The 20581-nt window shown below is 39.9% G+C and overlaps 1 protein-coding gene across 2 annotated transcripts in view; it reads right to left on the minus strand.

The window, feature by feature from the left end:
- The window catches only part of LOC141774172 (striatin-like), a 34310-nt gene extending 15797 nt beyond the window's left edge, over positions 1-18513 (minus strand). Inside the window, exons 1-2 of one of the 2 annotated variants that reach the window (XM_074646574.1) lie at positions 18133-18513; positions 1995-2098 (exon numbers count right to left, since the gene is read on the minus strand). In XM_074646574.1, the coding sequence (XP_074502675.1) occupies positions 1995-2098; positions 18133-18372 (344 nt within the window). In that variant the 5' untranslated portion in view covers positions 18373-18513. The remainder of the gene's footprint in view (positions 1-1994; positions 2099-18132) is intronic. The other variant, XM_074646573.1, reaches the window with a different exon arrangement.
- Between the last annotated feature and the right edge of the window lie 2068 nt (positions 18514-20581).

Consider the following 20581-nt stretch of genomic DNA (forward strand, 5'->3'; position numbering starts at 1 on the left):
TTGGGGTGCACAGGTTGGCAAAATTTAACTAACCTCTGAGCTGACTGGAGGAGCGACGGAGCACTAACCTATTTTGACACCTGCTGTCTAACTCGGTTGTGTTGAGGCTCTCATTAGCCTAGACAATCTACTAGCTCCCAGCTCAAAATAAGATACCTGCAGCCAGTCCTTTAATTGTTTACCCATACTAGTTTTCTATTTGTAACCTTTACATATCCAGCGAGGACTTTGTTGATTACTCACACTCATCTCAGCAATGCTTCACTCTTCAGTCTTCTACTGTCGGCCACAAAGCAGCTTAGTACTTCCTCTGTGGTTATTGTTGAGGAAAGACTAGAGACAGTGACTGGATTGCCTGTCTACACAGAGACACTAATAAATCACACCTGCAAGAAGTGCGTGGCAGTGTGAGCTACATGCCATAATTAGATTAATGTTAGAAGGATAATTCTGGTTTATTACGACTTAAGTCTGATAGAGCAGGAAACACAAGATGTCAGGCACAAGAAAGCCACTTCATCTAGAGGTAAAACTGAGAGGGAACGCACCTGAAATGTCGATAATAATTCCTCATTACACAGGAAAACTGTCCACACACAACTACGGGAAGTATGAAGGGTCACAGTTGGACCAGGATGTCAGTCTGTAACATGTGATGGATGTTAATGACAGACAGTTTGCCTTCTGCTTCTGTTCCAAATACATTTTGTTAATCTAATCAAATTTAATTTAAAATCGGTCTAATTGTCTGACTGCTTGTTTTTTCTGACCCTGTTGGACTTTTTTTCAGCAATTACCTTGGCCACTAGGGGTGGGGGAAAAAAAATCAGTACAGCATAGTATCGCAATATTTTCCGACAGGTCGTCAGGCAGTATCATATGAAACTAAAAAACCTAAGGAATCCATTGGCACCATGTCATACTAGCTTGTCGGGAAGAACGCTAAAAGGTAATAAATTGCAATATATCTTATAGCAATAATCAGCATATCGCAAAATGTATAAAATTGCAATAAGATTGTATCGTCACTTAGGCATCGTGATGATATCGTATCGTGGGGTCTCTGATGATTCCCACCCCTATTGGCCACTATGTATTATAATTATGTCCCGGCTTGTTATAAACTGGAATTATTATTACATTTATTGAGTTGCCCCTGGACCATACTGATAGAGACACTCGTCACAAATGCTTTACATGTATCCAAAATAAATGAGGACTATTTCACTTCAGTTTTTGTAGAGGTCTACTGCTTCAGAGTCTGTTTGAGTTTCATACTCGATGGCTTAAAGTTACATTAATAGAGACGTGTTGAAATATATCTCTGTTATAGTGTGCAGCCATGCGTCAAGGAGGAAGGGAAATGCAAAGTGTATCACCACAGCTACCATAGGGACCTTTTGTGTGATGGTGACGGGCTAATGCACATGAGAATGACAACAATGTAATCCTTCTGGTTTACTGGAGAAAGAAAGCTGCGACGGTGACCTCGTCTTGGGTGGTGAGAGAATTCCTCTCTCCTCCTTTCCTGTCCTGAAAGTCATCAGCATCCGACAGCAAACAAAGCCTTCATGCCAACATATGCTCTTGTCCAAAGACATGACACCAGCTGGACTCAGGGGGGGAAATCTCTCTGGCACTCCAGTACTGCTTCTGCTGACACCAGCTGAGACATCCGACTGGTACGCATAGAATATAAACAAGGGGGAGCTGGAAATTATTTTAAAATGCTAGCAACCCTTTTACACGATATCAAAAAAATGTGCAGAGCTGCACTAATCTGGAGTGAGCTAGATCTGTGTGCAGGTGCAGCAGATTTGTTGACCAGTGAGAATCTCACAATGCCATGTTCTCCTTTTCCATATTTCTCAGAAGCAGGAATTTATTTTTAGGAGCGTGTAAAACATGGAAACACTGCAGTTGCTCTAGACTAGCTGAGGTAGTCGTGTGTATTGTGGGTGGGCTGAGGCAGCAGTGGGTGGTAGGGAACTCACCTCTCTTGCTTCAGCGCGTACTCCAGCATTTTGATCCTCCTCACAAGGTCTTTCTTCAAGTTCTCCTGGCCTTTCCTCTCCCCCTGCAGGAAGGCAATTTGGGCCTGAAAACACAAAAATAGGATTGTCAGGTCACATTTTAAAGTAGTAAAAGATTTACAGTGGTTGCTTTTATAAATAGAGTCAATGTTTCCGGTGGTCTGGCATCTTAGATACGAGCTAGCTAGCAACAAAGAAGTGACTTCAAAGACAAGCCTCCAGGCAGCATCTGAGAACAGCTACTTCTGTCGAGACTGAAATAGGATGATGTCAAATCAATAAGCGTGGCATGATGGGGAAAAAAAAGCCAATCTGTACTATTCTATTTTAATCTAACCTACTCACTCTCCCACACAGCAACGGTTCCCCCTCCCTCCTCTGAAATCCCTTTGCTCTGCACACCGCTGTCTCTCTTCAGTAACAGGCAGCAGCTGTTGACGCACTCCGTCTGAGTCAGCATTACATTACATTGAATTGCTGTGGGTGCCGCACACATGCACACACACATGCACCCTTGTAATGAGAGTGGTAGAGGCTAGCTAACAGCGAAGCATGCAGTGCATGAGCTGCAGCAGATAAATCAAACATAGATCCCACATTGCACAAAACTATATCCATCTTCCAGCAGGACCAGACATTGTACCATTGTAATCATCACAATATATTCCAGTCACAAGCATTCTGCCTTACAAACTGGAAAATAAAGTCAAGAGAGGTAGTCAGCGTAAAGGACATCTAAGCTAGGCTAGTTAGCTTTCAGCAGGACTGCTTTATCTGGTGTTACTATTAGGGGTGGGAATCTTTGGCAATCTCACAATTCAATTCAAATTCTTGGTGTTACGGTTAAACTAACTGGTCTTGAAGAGGATCATTAACTGACTAATAGAAAAAAAGCAGAGTGAGCGACTTTGACAAGGGCCAAATTGTGATGGCTAGACAACTGGGTCATAGCATCTCCAAAACTGCAGCTCTTGTGGGATGTTCCCGGTCTGCAGTGGTCCAAGGAAGGAAAACCGGTGAACCGGCGACAGGGTCAGACCCAAGGCTCATTGATGCACGTGGGGAGCGAGGGCTGGCCCGTGTTGTCCGATTTAATAGAAGAGCTACTGTAGCTCAAATTGCTGAAAAAGTTAATGCTGGTTCCAATAGAAAGGTGTCAGAACACACAGTGCAACGCGTATGGGGCTGCGTAGCCGTAGAGCGGTCAGGTTATGGCTTAATGTTATGGCTGACGTCATTCTAAAGCAACGAAAACACAATGATTCTTATTTTCAGGCCATTATACACTAAAGAAAACTTCGTGCCAAAATATCCCCCTAAGTGTTACACACTGGTCCTTTAAGTTCACTGTATTAACTTGGAAGCATCTTACAGTTTTCTTCCTGTATGGAAATAATAAATTAAAATCTAATTTACTGACCAGCAACCAACTTGTTTTTTGTTTTTTTATAAAAACTGAAGTTGATGTGTGTGTGCAAAGGAGGGAAGGAAAAAAGCGGAGCGCTACGCTGTGTTGCTGTTAACGTTATACAGTATCTCCAGTAGTGAAGGGCTTTTGAAATGAAGCAGACTATGGACTGAGTTATTTCCTTGGCAAATAAACTCAATTACTAAAGGAGTGGCAGTAGCTCAGTCCGCAGAGACCTGGCCGGACCAAGTGCAGAGCGTGGATTGGTAGCTGGAGAGGTGCCAGTTCACCTGGTGGGCACTGCCGAGGTGCCCTTGAGCAAGGCACGAAACCCCTAACTATATATATAAAAAAATATAATTACATCCTTAAATCCTTAAGTTGTCCCTTCCACTACATATAGTTTGAGCAGCAGACAGAAACCAAACACAACAAAACATGTCCACACAGTCTGTCCAGTATTTTAGGGGTTACAGCAAAGTGAAGACTATCAGACAACTCTAGAGGCTGCTAAAGTCTCTAAAGGCTACGCTGTTTACAGAAAAGTGGATCAGTGTGCTGTTGTTTCCATTTTGCCTCTTCATCAAAATTACAGTCTCCTTTAAAGTCCATCTCAGTTGTTTAAAATCACCAGCAAGACAATGAGCATAAGAGGTAGATCCAAGTGCCACTCTGTAGTTAAACAACTAGCACATAAGAGCGGCAGCAGCACGATGGTAGAAAAAGCACCAAAAGCCAGACTTCACATGTCTAACTTCAAAAAGAGAATTGGGAATGATTCATATTCTGAAATCCTCACGTTAACTTCTTAAAGGGAATGAATATTGACTTGATTTGCTGGATGTCACTCTACATGCAGAGGATGGTGCGAGTTTGAGTGGGCTGGATCACAGTTTCACACGGATAGCAAGCAGCGCCGCTGCTGCTGCCTGCAATAATGAGTCATGACGGCACTTCAATCTGCCGCGTATTAACAGCATTTCTTAGCCTCCTCAGTTCTCCGCAGAGGAACTCATAACAACCTGCCTGCTACAGTGCTCTTAGGATTTAGGGCACTGGTTCTCAGTTTGACAGTGTAAACAGCACCAGCAAACAAGTGATGCTCTTGAGAGGTGGGTCAGCACAGCACTTCCATTACGTCTACAGTCTACTCATGTCTTACTCACTCTGTTTTATGTGCGCTCACCCTCAGCTGGATCTATACTAATGCATTCAGGATTGACAACAATGTTAACAACGTTTAGTATGCATCTGACTTTACGCATCTTTGAGCCAGTATCATTGAGGATGAAAAGCCAAAATTAGAGAGAAAGGTGGCTCCAAAAAAGGTTAAACTTCACGAAAAGGTGCATTTATAAGCTTGGTTACAGTAACATGGAGCAGGGAAGACGATGAATAGAGAAAATACCAGCTCCAATTGTCATAGAAGAGTGTGTAAGCCATTCATTTTTTTTACCTAATGAATAATATGGATTTGTATGTGGAGTAAAAATAATATCAGATATGACAGGAGGAAGAAAGTGATGAACAACAGGGATCACGTTGGAAGATGGGAGACGAGGCACATAAAGAGGCACAAATAAGGCATTAGGAAAATATTGCATATGGAAAATTATCACTGTTTGTACTGGGCCAGACTGTGAGGCTCCCAAAATAACTAACTCTGGCTAAAGTGGCTCTAGTCCAAATATCAGTGAGGACGACTGCCTCGGGACATTGAAAGTGTATCACATGCAACTGGGCTGCAGAAACTACAAATACCTCATTAGGCTAATTGCAGAGCTATTTTCCATTAAATGTCTCTTGATGTCCAGCTGAACACAGTCGATATTTCTGGTTAAAATGCTGAGCAAAAAAACCCAATAAATTACCAATAAAAGGTGCCATAATTTCTTCAAAACAAAACATCAACAATGAGAGCTAAAGCATGGCAACAAATTAAAGCCCTACCTGTAGATTTTCATATCTAAAAAGAATGACAAAGTGTAAGAACAGCTTGATAGGCTGTTAATTTGAACGCACTCAATAACCTCACATGTCAAAAACGGAGATTGCACATTGACTAATGTTTCACTGTGGACGAAATAGGGCTGCACGATTATGGCCAAAATGATAATCATGATGATTTTGATCAGTATTGAGATCACGATTATTTATCATGATTATTGCATTTTCACATTTAAATAAACAGAGCACTGCTTTCATGCCCATGTTGTGCTACATTCCTGCTAATGTACAAATCTTTGCATCAAAATAAGACTGGTCCTTATTCACAGTGCATCTCCTAGAAGTAAAATAAAACAATTGTACCAAAACTTTTATTAGGGCTGTCTATCGATTAAAATATTTAATCGTGATTAATCGCATGATTGTCCAGTTAATCGTGATTAATCACACATTTTGTATCTGTTCAAAATGTACCTTAAAAGGGAGATTTGTCAAGTATTTACTACTCTTATCAACATGGGAGTGGGCAAAAATGCTTGCTTTATGCAACTGTATGTATATATTTATTATTGGAAATCAATTAACAACACAAACTCAAGCGCAACAACAGCTGTCAGTGTGTCAGTGTGCTGACTTGACTATGACTTGCCCCAGACTGCATGTGATTATCATAAAGTGGGCATGTCTGTAAAGGGGAGACTCGTGGGTACCCATAGAATACATTTTCATTCACATATCTTGGGGTCAGAGGTCAAGGGACCCCTTTGAAAATGGCCACATCAGTTTTTCCTTTTTTTAGCGCAAGCCTCTTTCATGACAAGCTAGTATGACATGGTCTAGCTTTAAAACTGAGCTCGCTACAACCTACAAATCACAAGCTGCGTTAATGCGTTAAAGAAATTAGTGGCATTAAAATTAATTTGTGTTAACGCATTATTATCGGGTTAACTGTGACAGCCCTACTTTTTACCCAAAATTAAATAAACAGAGCACTGCTGTCACTTTCCCACTGTGCTACATTCCTGCTTATTATCAAATATTTGCATCAAATTTGGACTTAAAATAAGGTTCTCCTTCACATGAATTCAGTGCATTTTTGCTTTCCCCATCTGCTCTACAGTATATTAATCTTCTACACCGGACTGCAGTTGGCAACATTCAGAAAAGTTGTTGAGCGCACGTGCAGCGGCATGACAGCTCCCCAAATTGAAACATCTCAATCGCCCATGGTGGCTGGCTGTTAATTTAGAAAGTGCTTGATTTGATATGCAGCAGAGGACTCATTTTAGACGTCAATATTAGGTAGTCGGTGTTACCGGTGTTCGGGCATACACCGATTACATTACGTACCCACCTCCAATCATCTTCATTTAATTGCGGGAAGCCAAAATCGTGATCGCGACTAATATTCGATTAAATGTGCAGCCCTAAGATGAAACTGTACATCTGCATTGATTGACACATTAGCGAGCAGCAACCATTGACTTCTTATCCAGATGAAGCGCTGGCCCAGGAACCCCTGGCGTCCTGCGGTGCCAGAGACAGAGAAGACTGCCGCTCTGTGAATCTCTCCTCCATCAAACATTAACCTTGGGAGGAATGCAACGAGTCAACTCGGGCCATAAAGAGACACAGGAAGCATTTAATTCCCGGCCTCACACTGCCTGCATTATTGGGCTGCTGGATAAGGGCTCCTTAGTCTGTCTGAGTGAGAGACATGGAGAACGGGACATCCATCTAGAGTGCAGGGCTTTTCAGAGACAGGAAAATGAGGCAGAGGAGAGAGGAAGATAAACACCAGCCACTGGCTAAATTTCTGGTAAACTAAGGTAAGAAAGTTGGTCACAATTCCTTCTGCTTTGGCATAAAGTCACTCCTAGTTTGGGTGTCATTTTCTACTCTTAATTAAATCAGTAAAACGAGGAAAAATGAACTGACAGCGGCTTCCAGTCCTACTTGATCACAATTTGAAAACACATAAAACTGCACAAACAAACAGACTTTCAAAGATATAATTCAGCTCTTTTTGATAATGGTAAGTATTAAAAAAGAAATACTAATTTGTGTCCCCTTTCAGCACTATGTAGGTTGAGTTAAGTTAGTGTAATCTGGTTGTTGCACTACCAAATTAAACCTGAGCAGGAATACTGTTTTAGTCCTCACACTGACATGACATTGACAAAGTTAACGTGTATAGCCTACAAACAATTCCACCAAATTATATATCTTCTTTTCAGCTTCATTTTTAGTTGATGAACCTATGATGACTATAAACGATGTCGCCTCTTATTATTCTGAGATTCCAGACAAGCTTTCTTCCAGATTTGTTCTGCGTCATCGCCAAAGACATCTATAACACAATGAGGCCATTTAATCTAGACAGAGTGAACACTGTGATAAATCCAGTACGTCTCTGCGGCAAGACTGAGCTCACTCCATTTGTAAAAGAAATGCAGTGGATAGTCATTTAACCTCAGGGCCTACAAAATAACAAAATGGTCACACATGCCGGCCCTTCGGCCGCGGTCGGAGCTGAAGAAGGGAAAGCGGCTGGTGTAAATCCCACATTTACAATGCAAACAACCTTTCTTTCAGTGAATACCGGATTTACTCTCACAGTTACCGCAAACCAATGAGCACCATGATGGCCGACCTGATGACTAGCCAAGTACATTCCACACATGCCATTACACTAGTAGCAAGAGAAAAACAACTGAAGCAAGACAGAGGTGCTGGAGACTACTGTGACGTGGCTACAGCAGTGTATTTTATATTTGTTCACCTCCACAGATCAACATGACCTCTTTATGGCTAAAACAGCTCACTTCAAGTAGGTTAACTCTGGAATATTTATGGCCACTTACAATAAAATTGCCAACTGCTGATACATGTATGTACTCATCACCTTAAAAAGATTATATTTACTCAGAAGTATGTATTTTAGGGGTGACCTCGCGGCCCTTTGCTTCAAGTCATCTCCTCACTGCTCTCTAATAAAAAGACAATAAAAGCCCAAAAAATAATCTTAACAAAGAAATATTTATTCTAAACGGCTTCCGTCTGTAACCAGAAAATTCCTGATCTTTATTATTGTGAATCCAAATGAAAACATTGTTGTGTAGACTGCCCGTGTCCAATTTTATTTTTATCGATTGGTGTGATTGATTTGTCCCTTAAATACTTTACTTAAATAGTTTAATTAAAGCATTCAAAGGTAGCTTCACACATACTTCAAAGCTAGAAAGATAGAAATACAGAGAGTGAAGCCGTCTCAAGTGATCTGTTAGATCTGCTTGGTTTTTGGTTAGCATTAGGGTGGGTGATGTGAATAAAAAAATATTTTATATCAGGATTTTTATATATCATGATACAATACATTTTCTGGATAAAAACAATTGAGAAACTGTAAATGGATAATTTGTAGGTACCAGAGCTTCTGCAGGGTTCGCCAAGATAAAATTTACTTTTAAGACCTTTTTAATACCACATAGAATAAAATGTTATACCTGTTTCACAGCCATACCAGCCAAGCTGTAGTGACAGTACTTGTTATAAATCTGATGGTGCTGACTGAAACAACAAAAAAAAAATATTGAAGCGCCTCCTGCATGCACAATAAACTATCAATCCCACTTTTGGTTTATAAGTCTGTAACAGCTATAAACCAAAAGCAATCAAATATTAAAAACATTTTATAACTACCATTACAGTCTACTGCAGGAAGGGGAAAAAAAACACAAGAAAAAACAAAGACCTGCGGATACCAAGAAGCCGAATTTCATCATCATTCCTTTGATGTTCACAATGGTGTAATAGATCCAGAGATAGATATTAAAGATACAGCAACCACAGTATAAATGGTAGGGCAACATTTCTGATGACACATTTATATTGTTTCATAGTTTAAAACATCATTCCACCCACCCTCATTTGCAATAAACTAGGGCTGTCCCGAATACCATTTTTTGGGCTTTGAAGTTTCGGTGAGAAATATCTGAAGGTATGGCAGCTGTGGCTCAGAGGTAGAGCAGGTCATCCACCAATCAGAAGGTCGATGGTTTGATCCCCGGCTCCTCCAGTCACATGTCGACGTGTACTTGAGCAAGATACTTAACCTAATCTGTGCCATCAATGTGTGAAGGAGTATTTAGATAAGATCCTGATGGGCACGTCTGCCATCAGTGTATGAATACGTGGGTGAATGTTGACATGTAGTGTAAAGCGCTTTGAGTGGTCGGAAGACTAGAAAAGCGCCATATAAATGCAGGTCCATTTACCGTTCGAAGCTTCGCAGCGCGGCAGGCTGAGATGTTTTTGTGCCGCACTACTGTACACACGCACACCTCTACACATAACAAACAGCGATATCCGTCTGAGAATAACTAATAATTAATGTTGAATATGAATAATGTGGGATTATTCTTTATTTCATGGGCTATTTGGGGATTTATACATTATTATTGCATACCTATATTAAAAATAATAAAACGAAGCATTCGAATACTGATTTGGCGATAAACTGAGTTGTGACTATCGTGACTGATTTCTAAAGTTAAGGTTCAGGTGGATTATACTTTGACCTTCCTAAAGGAGCTTCAGTAAAAACTAACTCCAGTTTCACATCCAGCTGTCTCTTCACCTCCTACTCTGCTCAAGATGGAGAGAGTCATTTTAGTCTCAGCACTAAAACTGGTCGTCTCTCCACAACCGCTGTCCATGTACCCTAGGGCTGACCCGAATGCTTCAAAGCTTTGACCGTTGCCATGGTAATCGACCTCCAAATCAGTATTTGAATGCTTTGTTTTTTATATCGAAGTATGTAATAATAATGTATATTAATAATAATAATAACACAACATTATTCATATTCAACATTAATTATTTCTAGTTATTCTCAGATGGATATCGCTGTTTGTTGTGTGTAGAAGTGTGTGGGTGTGTGTGTATAGTAGTACAGCAGCAGCACTGTCCCGAAGCTTTGAATACCTTTGAATATTTCTCACCAAAGCTTCGAAGCCAAAAAATATTATTCGGGACAGCCCTAATGTACACGTATTACACAACCATCTGACTGACTGTCAGGTATCAAACAAACCGCTTTAACCCATTTTAAAGTTACGTTATACTATACTGAGGACATGTGATCATGGCTGCAGCTAAACCACTTCAAATGCAGACTGCACATCGATCCACCCCGCTCATGTCCACGGGCATCGCTCAGAGGGTCAGGGTGAGACAGCAAGCTGATTTAATAAAGATTTCTGCTCAGTCATCTGGAATGAGCCGAACTGTGCTTTTTCACCTCTTGTACAACACCCATGAAACAAAAGAAAAGCCTTACACGTGCCAGAGATTGCTCACAGTCAAAAACACATCTTATCTTTTTTTCCTAAACGGCTTCACAGAGACACAAATATGTTATTTTTTCATCTCATCACGAGTTTCCACTTGAGCTTCATTTTACACTTTGCCGTCAAGTTGACACTGCAGTGCTACCTTACAGGGGGTGCAAACGAAGGCAGTATGTTGGGCTTCTTGAGGACAAGGGTGCTGCATCCCATGTTGCTGCATTAATATTACATAAGCCCCACATGCACACACGCTCACATACTCTATGCAGGCAAAGAGCTACATTTTTCAACATCAGCATTTTCTCTGACAAATAGGTGGTGTGACAGTAAGGTGTGGTCGACTCGCGGCAGAACCATGTTGATAACAACATTTACAACAGCTTCACAATCTACAGAGTAAATATGCAGAGCGGAGCCTGTTGGGCTTGAGTTTGACATGTTGTGATTTGAGCATATTTTTTATGCTAAATGCAGTACCTGTGAGGGTTTCTGGACAATATGTGTTATTGTTTTGTGTTGGTAATTGAGTTCTAGTAATAATTATATACATGCATTTGCATAAAGCATGTTTTCACACTCCCATGTTGATAAGAGTATTAAATACTTGACAAATCTCCTTTTAAGGTAAATTTTGAACAGATAAAAACATTGTGTGATTAATGTGCGATTAATCACGATTAAATATTTTAATCAATTGACAACCCTAATGTAAATATAAAAAATATGAAATAAATAAATAAAAATCCAGTCATATGCGCAGATAAGGACCAAGTTGCACGACTCACTTAAAATCTACATGTAGACGTAGATGCCACTTTAAAGCAGGAAAACATTGTTGTGCCATTAAACAAAAACAACATCGTCACCACAACAGCAATTTGATCTGGTGAGTAAACCAATTTACAACTCTGACAGACTGGCGACCTCAGATTTACAGTAAAACTGGGGGGGAGGCAGGCAACCTTGTGACACAACCAGGCAGCTGTCCCGCACACCCACGTAGACAGATGAAGTCTGTAAGTGTGAATGGAGGAAGGAGAGGGGAATTAACAGCCAGCTCTACAGCATACTAGAGAAAGGCTCTGGTGTGAGTCCAACAGGGACAGTAGCGTAAAGCTCAGAGGACCAGGCTTTACTCAATAAACAAGGGTCCCTTCTGGCTCTGTCACAGGAAAAACACAAACCATGTTAAACTACTCACTAGTGTCTGTACAGTGACTAAGTCATATACACTGCAATGACTGTCTTTGTGGTGCTTCTGGGGAATATTACTGCGGCCTGTCTTAACTGAGGATGGAGATCTTTGTGGTCTACAGCCTGGTTATGTGTGAGCAGTTGTGTAGCATTAGCTTCTATGTGAATGGGTATTTTCTCAACATTTGTGGAGCCTAAAGTTTCTATGTCATTATCTGAGAGCAATAACATTGAGAAAACTATATATTCTTGGTGAGGAAGCATGTACTTTTTTTGTACTTTCCCACTCTGAGGCACACACTGGGAGGGCAAGCAAAAATAACTGCAGCATGGGGGTGGACGTAGTATCGACTGAGGAATGACGGTGACACCCATTTCTGAATGCCGCGGTACGTGCATGTGTATGTTTGTGCATTGGTTCGGTCCTTCTGATTGCCGCACCATTGAGCTAAATACGCCTCAGGCTTTGTCATTAGTAAAAGTAAACACGAGATCACAGTAATAAGTCATCTAACTGAGGCAGGCTAATTCTAGGCTGCTCCACTGCAGTCATGAAGATAAGTAACTGAATAACAACTGAATAACACAAAATAATCTTGCTCATGTTAAAAGCCTTTCCTTCAGAAATACAGGAGACGCTACTATCCGGGAAAAGATAAGCGGGTCCACGTTTCAGTCTGCACCCACACAGAGCCACCTTACACCCTGAGTCACCTTCAACCTTCTCCTGGTGTCAAATTATGGCTGCTGACGGATACTTCTGGCAACCCTATGGAGCAGGGATTTCCCCATAACTAGAGGGCTGATGAAGCACACTAGTTGGCCTGTATAGGGCGTAACTCGACTCAACCTCAGTCATCCGGCCTGGAAAAGATCTGTGCTAATCAGTACGGCTGGGGGATATCAATCAAATCAATATCACAATACACACAACCGATCAAAAGTTTGTAATCAGCTGTCATATTGATGTTTTTCTTCTTGTCCTTCAATAATGGCTATTTTAACAGAGAGAAAACAGTATAATTCAGACACCAAATGTATTATTTGACCTGAAAAGAAGAAGAATTACATGATTCAAAACCCCCAGTTAGTCGATGTCCCCATAGTGGAGAATACTGTTGTAACCATTTTTCCCCCAAGTACCCTTCGATTTTTAATTTGTTTTCCAGTCCAGAAAAGCGTAAGTGACCCTCAATCATTATTGAACCACAATGGTGCAATTGGGCTCTAAATATTCTCGGAAGTTGTTTTTCTTTGGGCCCTCTGCAGTCTACTCAGTGGTTAGGTTGAATATAGGTTTAAACTGCGATTTGTCAGTCCAAAGTATGTTCAGCTGATATTCTCTGATCCAATTCCAATAAGTGCAAACCCTAGATTACATGTCCACAGGCTCCGTCCTTTCCACGCTTCCCATTCAGTGTCTATGTAAGCAGCCGGGCAATGCATTCTGGTTGCGTGGCGGCGCGATTCGAGAGACGGACTGTCACGTCGCCCGCTCCTTATTTGCGTAAAGTTGAGGTTTAGGCTACTTTATGCAAATCAGGGGCGTCCGGCACGACCTGCTGTCTCTGGAAACTCCCGAGAAACTTTTAAACTAAGTGTTGTCGATCTAAAATGAAGACAGATTCAGCAACTTTGTCTGGTTGAACCATCGTACAGCGTTTTATTCTCCATGTACAAAACATGACTTTTTTTGTAAACCCATCATACAAAATAACATCTATTTGTAAAGAACACTCTCACTTCAACCTAAAAGCATGAAAGACCAGTCAAAAATATAGAGTAATCCTCTCAGCAATCTGACTGTAACGAATCAAGCTGCTTTTGTGGCAGGAGATTCCAAACTTTTGAACGGTAGTGTATTAGATTATTTTTCAGGTAGATATACTGTGTGTTACAATATGGCAAAGGTATGCAAAATCACTTGTAAAATAATACAATTTCAGTTCAATACAATGGACTGTCTTCCACTGTTATATATTACATCATAAGAAGAGTGCCACAGACCCCACTTTGAGAATCACTGATTTAAAGAATTAAGAATGAATTGATTAATCGATAATGAAATAATCATTAGTTGCATCTGTAACCACTTTCATTACCAAGATAACATACTAGAGACTGAATAGAGCTGTAACCGATCACTTGCTAAGCTAATCAGCTTGATCGAGTCAATCAATTATCAATAAACCGCTCAACGAGAGTCTGATCATGAATGACAGCAGCCTATGCATTACACAGAAACCCCCAGCAGTATAGGAGAAGTCGGGCATGTACAGTACAGTTTCTGTGCAGCTCCAGTAGAGAGGAGCGGCTCTGAGCATGACCTAACAGGCTGGCTGGACGACATTCCTACGAGCCCCGGGGTTCGACTTCCTCCCAAACAGCGACGTAAGACACAGCTTCAACTGTCCTCCATTCAAGGACTATACAACCAACAAGAAATCCCGGGAGGGGAGTATTCACTGGGTTGTGAAATCGCTTTATGTACATTCATAATGGTCTCTGATCTGAAACCTTGTATGTAACTTTTAATTATGCAAATCAGTTTTGATTCTGTGATTAAAATACAAGTGTGTGTGGACATGATGATGAGTAATATGAGCAGCATGTTGCAGAAGGATGAAGTGGACCAAAGAGAACATACGGTACAGTAGCTGCTGCACGATGTCTTCCATTAAGGCTCTATGCATGGCCATTTGAGCTTTTCATTATTCATCCATGTCTATTTAGGTTCATCTATCTTTTCTTCCTCACTGTGGCCCCTTCACTCAAGGTTAATCCACCATTACCTTCTATGGATAAAACAAAGTACTGTATATATGTTTGCAATATGTGCACATCCCTCAAGGACACAACAAGGTTACATCCCATGTGGATTTTTCAAAGCTTTTCAACACTTGATTCGTCATTATTGCTCCGGTATAGTGCAGCACTGGCACAGAAAGATATTATAAGAGAGACAACAGTAAATTCAGTCAAAATAAAGAATTCATTCTTGAAGCATCTATTCAGATAGATAGTGCGAAACAGTGATTAAAGTAAGCCAGACATTTTAATGAACACTGCAGTTTAAATTCTGTTCAAAACATCAACCAGCCTCACATCTGGGTTTAGGTGCAATAAAAATAAGAACTCAAATTGAGCGCGCACTGTTTTGCCGCCACAAACAAACCACCCAATAAACCATTTAGCAACCTCACTGTGTTTTGCCGCAGTTGCTGCTGCTGCTGCTGCTGCTTTGCTGATAATCTTGCTTCATAACAGCAGACAGGAAGCTTAATACACGGACCCAGATGAGTCAGAAACCTACTACACTGAGCAGGGTATACGTCACCAATCCAAAAACAATGCAGTGTCTCCCTCTCGTCTCTTTGTTAGCTGAGGTCAGTCTGTTTATGGAGCTGCCTCAAAAAGTCAGTGCTGGCTCTTGTCTGTGATCCAACAATTATGGCCCCGCAACTAGGTCAAAATGATGGAAAGACAAATCTTCCAAACAGTGAGCATGGAGACAAGTTAAACAGTAAAAAGCTGTAACGATGCCTAATCAAATGTTGGATAAGAATGGTCTGGCATGGTGTCCAAAGTCATTTTCCCTACTATAGGCACTTAAAGTACTGACCGATAGTTTCTAGGGTTAGTTAAAGAAAATATTATAAACATAACTCCTGTCAGCCAATTCACCTGCTAAATATATGTTAAGATGACTGGCAAAGTAGTAGGGATGCAACAATCCAACTTTTTCAGTCCCGATAGCGATACCTGGGCTTTGGGTATCGGCCGATACAGATTACCGATCCAATACCAGTGTTTAATTAATAAACTGTATGCCTCACTGTGTGGAAGTGACTGGGATAATTTTTTTGTGTAAGGAGGAAACATCAGCCTTAACTTAAACATTGCAACAAATTGGTCAAAACCTAAACAGGAATTATAATTCCAGTATATAATATATAAAAGTACATAAACATAGAACTGAATCTATTGGATCGGCCCCATTGTCACAGATTCCTGATCCAGCTATTTGAGTCAGTATCGGCCTGATGTCCGATCCGGTATCGGTGCATCCCTATACAGTTAGTAACGCACTTTGCACTCCCAAACAGTGCAATCAAAAATGGAAAAAGTCAACAGCAGGGGTGTAAGAAAACATTGAAAATATCGAGCATCGCAATATTATGTTTTGTGATACTGTATCGGTTCTCAAAAACACTGTATAGATTTTTAATTAATAGTTTACATGCAAAGAATAACTCTCAGTCAATACTTTATTTCATTTGCAAAGATATGCGTCCTCTGTGCATAAAAAAAGTCAACTTTGTATGCATATGGTAGTGTGTTCTTTTATACTATGACAGATTTCCTAAAATAATATTTAAAAAAAAAAAAAATTGCAATATATTGCCTTGCTCACTGTATCGCAATATATTGAATCGTAACCCCTGTATCGTGATACGTATCGTATCGCCAGATTCTTGCAAATACACAGCCCTATAGTCAACAGTCTAGTTGGACTGAAAAACACAAGTGAACAGTGAACTTTGCAAGACTTTATCTTCTAGTTTAAGTAAACTAAACATAAGGTGTACCAGTTTGTGTCATGTCAAGGAAACCCTTCTGTCTTCTTATATCTTATAAATAGATGAATATTTGAGTTGTTTGACCAATAAGTAAGGGTCAAATATACTACTAAAAAAGAGTGGATTAAAATCTCTGCGGCCTTTAACAGAGACAGACACGACAGCATAACTATCTCTTCAGGAGTGGCAGCATCATGGCAGCTAGCTTATGATAAGATTTATAAACAAGACATCCTGACTCCACTACTGTGTCTTGAGTGTAGTAAACCTCTGTCTGTCTGTCTGTCTGTACTGACTCAAGAGCTCAAAACACTTAAAGAAAACTACTACCTTTCACTCCAGTAAGTTTTTTTCTGAGTTTAGAGTTAAATTGCAATAAAAATCAAGGCGGGGTGCTAGAAGCTAGAAGTAGGCAGGTACACACTTTAGCTAGATAAGATAAGATAAGATGAGATAGAACTTTATTAATCCTGAAGGAAATCTTGTGCCAGAGATTGCTCAAAAATACAACAAAATTACAACAAGTTCAAGTGTATAAAATAAAAAAAAATACTATTTCTAGCACCAGTGCCTAATAGAATAACAATTAAGTAAGATATATTTAATAAAATGAGTAAATAAGATAAGATAAGTAAAATAAAAAAGGTAAAGTAAGCTAACAAACAGAAAAATAAGTAATATTGCACATGTTGGACATTAATATTATACGCACATGAGAATGTAAGAAGTAGTATTGCACATACAGAAAAGTCTAAGTATACTTGGCTCATACTGACAAGTATACAGAAAAGTCTAAGTACACTTGGCTCATACTGACAAGTATACAGAAAAGTCTAAGTACACTTGGCTCATACTGACAAGTATACAGAAAAGTCTAAGTACACTTGGCTCATACTGACAAGTATACAGAAAAGTCTAAGTACACTTGGCTCATACTGACAAGTATACAGAAAAGTCTAAGTACACTTGGCTCATACTGACAAGTATACAGAAAAGTCTAAGTACACTTGGCTCATACTGACAAGTATACAGAAAAGTCTAAGTACACTTGGCTCATACTGACAAGTATACAGAAAAGTCTAAGTACACTTGACTCACACTGACAAGTATACAGAAAAGTCTACTTGGCTTATACTGATAAGTATACAAAAAAGTCTTATAGGCCTACTTGTACTTAATCTTTTGATCGAGATATACTTAAGAAAAGTATAATTAAGTATTCTTGTCTTATATACTTGACTCATACTGACAAGTATACAGAAAAGTCTAGATACACTTGACTCATAGCTTTCAGTAGGTTTTTTAATTAAACTTATTGTCCTATAAGTCCACTCCAACGCCTGTCCTCCAACTCCTAAAGACAGCAAGCAAGCAAGTAGTGGTTTAAGTCACAGTAAAGAGGTCGCAAACAGTCGTCGTGCAGCTGCAGGTTCAGGGAGGCGCTGCAGCTCTGTTAGCATCGGAGCTAACAAGCTAACCAGCTAGCCTAGCAACAAGCTAACGAGCTAGCCTAGCAACCAGAACAATCAACCACTCAAGCAGAGCTGCTAGAGCGGAGTAGTGCCACTTAATATATGTGTAAACCGTGTGTTACATTAAAATGTGGTGGGTTTTCTTACCTGTAACTCGGCCCGCTCCACCTCCCATTGTGCTCTCTCCACCTCGAAGCGGGCCCATTCGTGCTGCAGGAAGTGCAGGATCCCCGGGATGCTGTACTGCGCCCTGGCCGCCTCTGAGGCGTCGCCATCCGGCAGCGGTCCTTTACCACCACCGCTACCTCCTCCACCACCTCCACCGGGTAATAAAACAGAGTTGTTGTTGTTGTTGAAGAACACGCCGGGCCCCGCCTGTTCGTCCATGGCCACGGGCTCGGTGGATAAAGCTCCTGTCCGGTGATATCTCGGTGTTTCCGTGCTGCTAGATATGAACTGAAGCGTTAGACTGAAGCTCTCCGACTGCCTCGACCAGAGCGAATGAACTCACTTTCTGACAGCTAGCTGTCATTGAATGACGTCAGCAACGACGGGCCACGCCCACAGCGTGTTGGCTGGGGGGCGCTCGATTCTCTCACCCAGACACCCCTGCAAATAAACTCCACCGTGTTTATTTCACCCATTTTACCCTAGTACAGGGGTCTGCAACCTGCGGCTCCAGAGCCTCGTGTGGCTCTTTAGCTCCTCTCCAGTGGCTCCCTGTGGATTTATAAACATGTAAATGAATAACTGTTTTTTTGTTTACATTTTCATTTTTATTTATCATTGTTGTAGGTCTATGGTACGACGGTACCACCGAGTATAGGGGCCACATTGAAGAAAAAAATATTAATCTGAGATTTAGAGAATAAAGTCATAATATTACGAGAATAAAATCAGAAGTTTATGAAAAAAAAAGTTGGAATATTCCGAGAATAAAATCAGAATATTATAAAGTAGTTTTACGTGTTATTTTCTTCTTTTTCTCGGAAAAGTTATGACTTTATTCTCGTAATATTACGACTTTTTTTCTCGTAAAGTTATGACTTTATTCTCTTAAAGTTATGACTTTATTCTTTATTCAGTTTACTCTTTATAGACTTATCAGAGATATACTTAACAAAAGTATACTTAAGTATGCTTGGTTTATACTGACAAGTATACAGAAAATGACTTCAGCAACAACAGGCCACGCCCACAGCGTGTTGGCTGGGGGGTGCTCGATTCTCTTACCCAGACACCCCGCAAACGACTCCACCATGTTTATTTCACCCATTTTACCCAAAGATATACATACTGTAAATCCCGCATCGGTATTTTATTCCCAAATATGGGTTAAGCCATTGGCTGAAATATGTAACCAACCCTTAACAACTCCCAGGAGACCACTTACACACCAAAAAAACAATAACAATAATGACAATAACCTGATATTTTCAGGTGGAATTTCATTCATTCATTCATTCTCACTGTGCAATATCATTTTCCACTTGTGCAATTATGTTAATAGTCTGTTTATTGTCAATACTGTATATACTGCTCCTATTTTTATACTTCCTTCTATTTAAATGGTTCATATTTTGTTACACTTTGTTTAGCTCTTTTTTACTGTTAGCTGATGCATCTTGTTTTTTGCACTATCCCCTTTGCTGCTGTACACTGAACATGTCCCCACTGCGGGACTAATAAAGGAATATCTTATCTTATCTTATCTTTATTCAAGTGTATTAGTATACTTCTTATAAACTTAAAATAAGTATGCTTTCAGTTTACTCTTTATGTACTTATCAGAGATATACTTAACAAGAGTATACTTAAGTATGCTTGGCTTATACTGACAAGTATACAGAAAAGTCTAAGTACACTTGGCTCATACTGACAAGTATACAGAAAAGTCTTAGTATATTTGGCTCATACTGACAAGTACACAGAAAAGTCTAAGTATATTTGGCTTATGCTTACTTTTTGATAGAGTAGCCTATTAGTGTGTGAGAGTTTGTAAACGTGTGCTTTGATATGAATTTACTTCAATTCATCAAGACTTTTTAACAATTTTGCATTCTCTGTTCACCCTGGAGGCATGAGAGAAAAACTAATTTTATTGTTTTTAATCTCATCAAAACATCAAGTCAAATAGCAAAAGGAGCAAGTCTCTTTATGTAATGCATAAATCATTGGCTAAGTACTATAAGTTAAAGAAAACTTACAAGTATACTTGCAGTAAAAACTATTAAACTAGTAGTTTACTGAGAGTATACTTTAAAGTGTACTTTCATTAAATAAAAAGTGGGCCACAAGTATATAACAAGTTAACTAAACATATACCTATAAGTTCACTTCATAGTATAGTTGCAGTACAAAATACAACTTAGATGTAAACTAGTTGTGCACTCAAAGTTTGCTATTTCTACACTTAAAAGTATATTTTTATAAATTAAAAAGTGGGCCAATTTAGTCTCAAGAAGTATTGAAGTAGTACACTTACAAGTATACTGCTAGTATATGGATATTAGTATACTTATTACATAAAGTATACTTGGGAAATGTACTTGAACTTTACTTCATAAAACAAACTTGAACTTTTTGATAAGTGACA

The sequence above is a fragment of the Sebastes fasciatus genome, chromosome 9, assembly GCF_043250625.1.
Source record: "Sebastes fasciatus isolate fSebFas1 chromosome 9, fSebFas1.pri, whole genome shotgun sequence".
NCBI lineage: Eukaryota > Metazoa > Chordata > Actinopteri > Perciformes > Sebastidae > Sebastes > Sebastes fasciatus.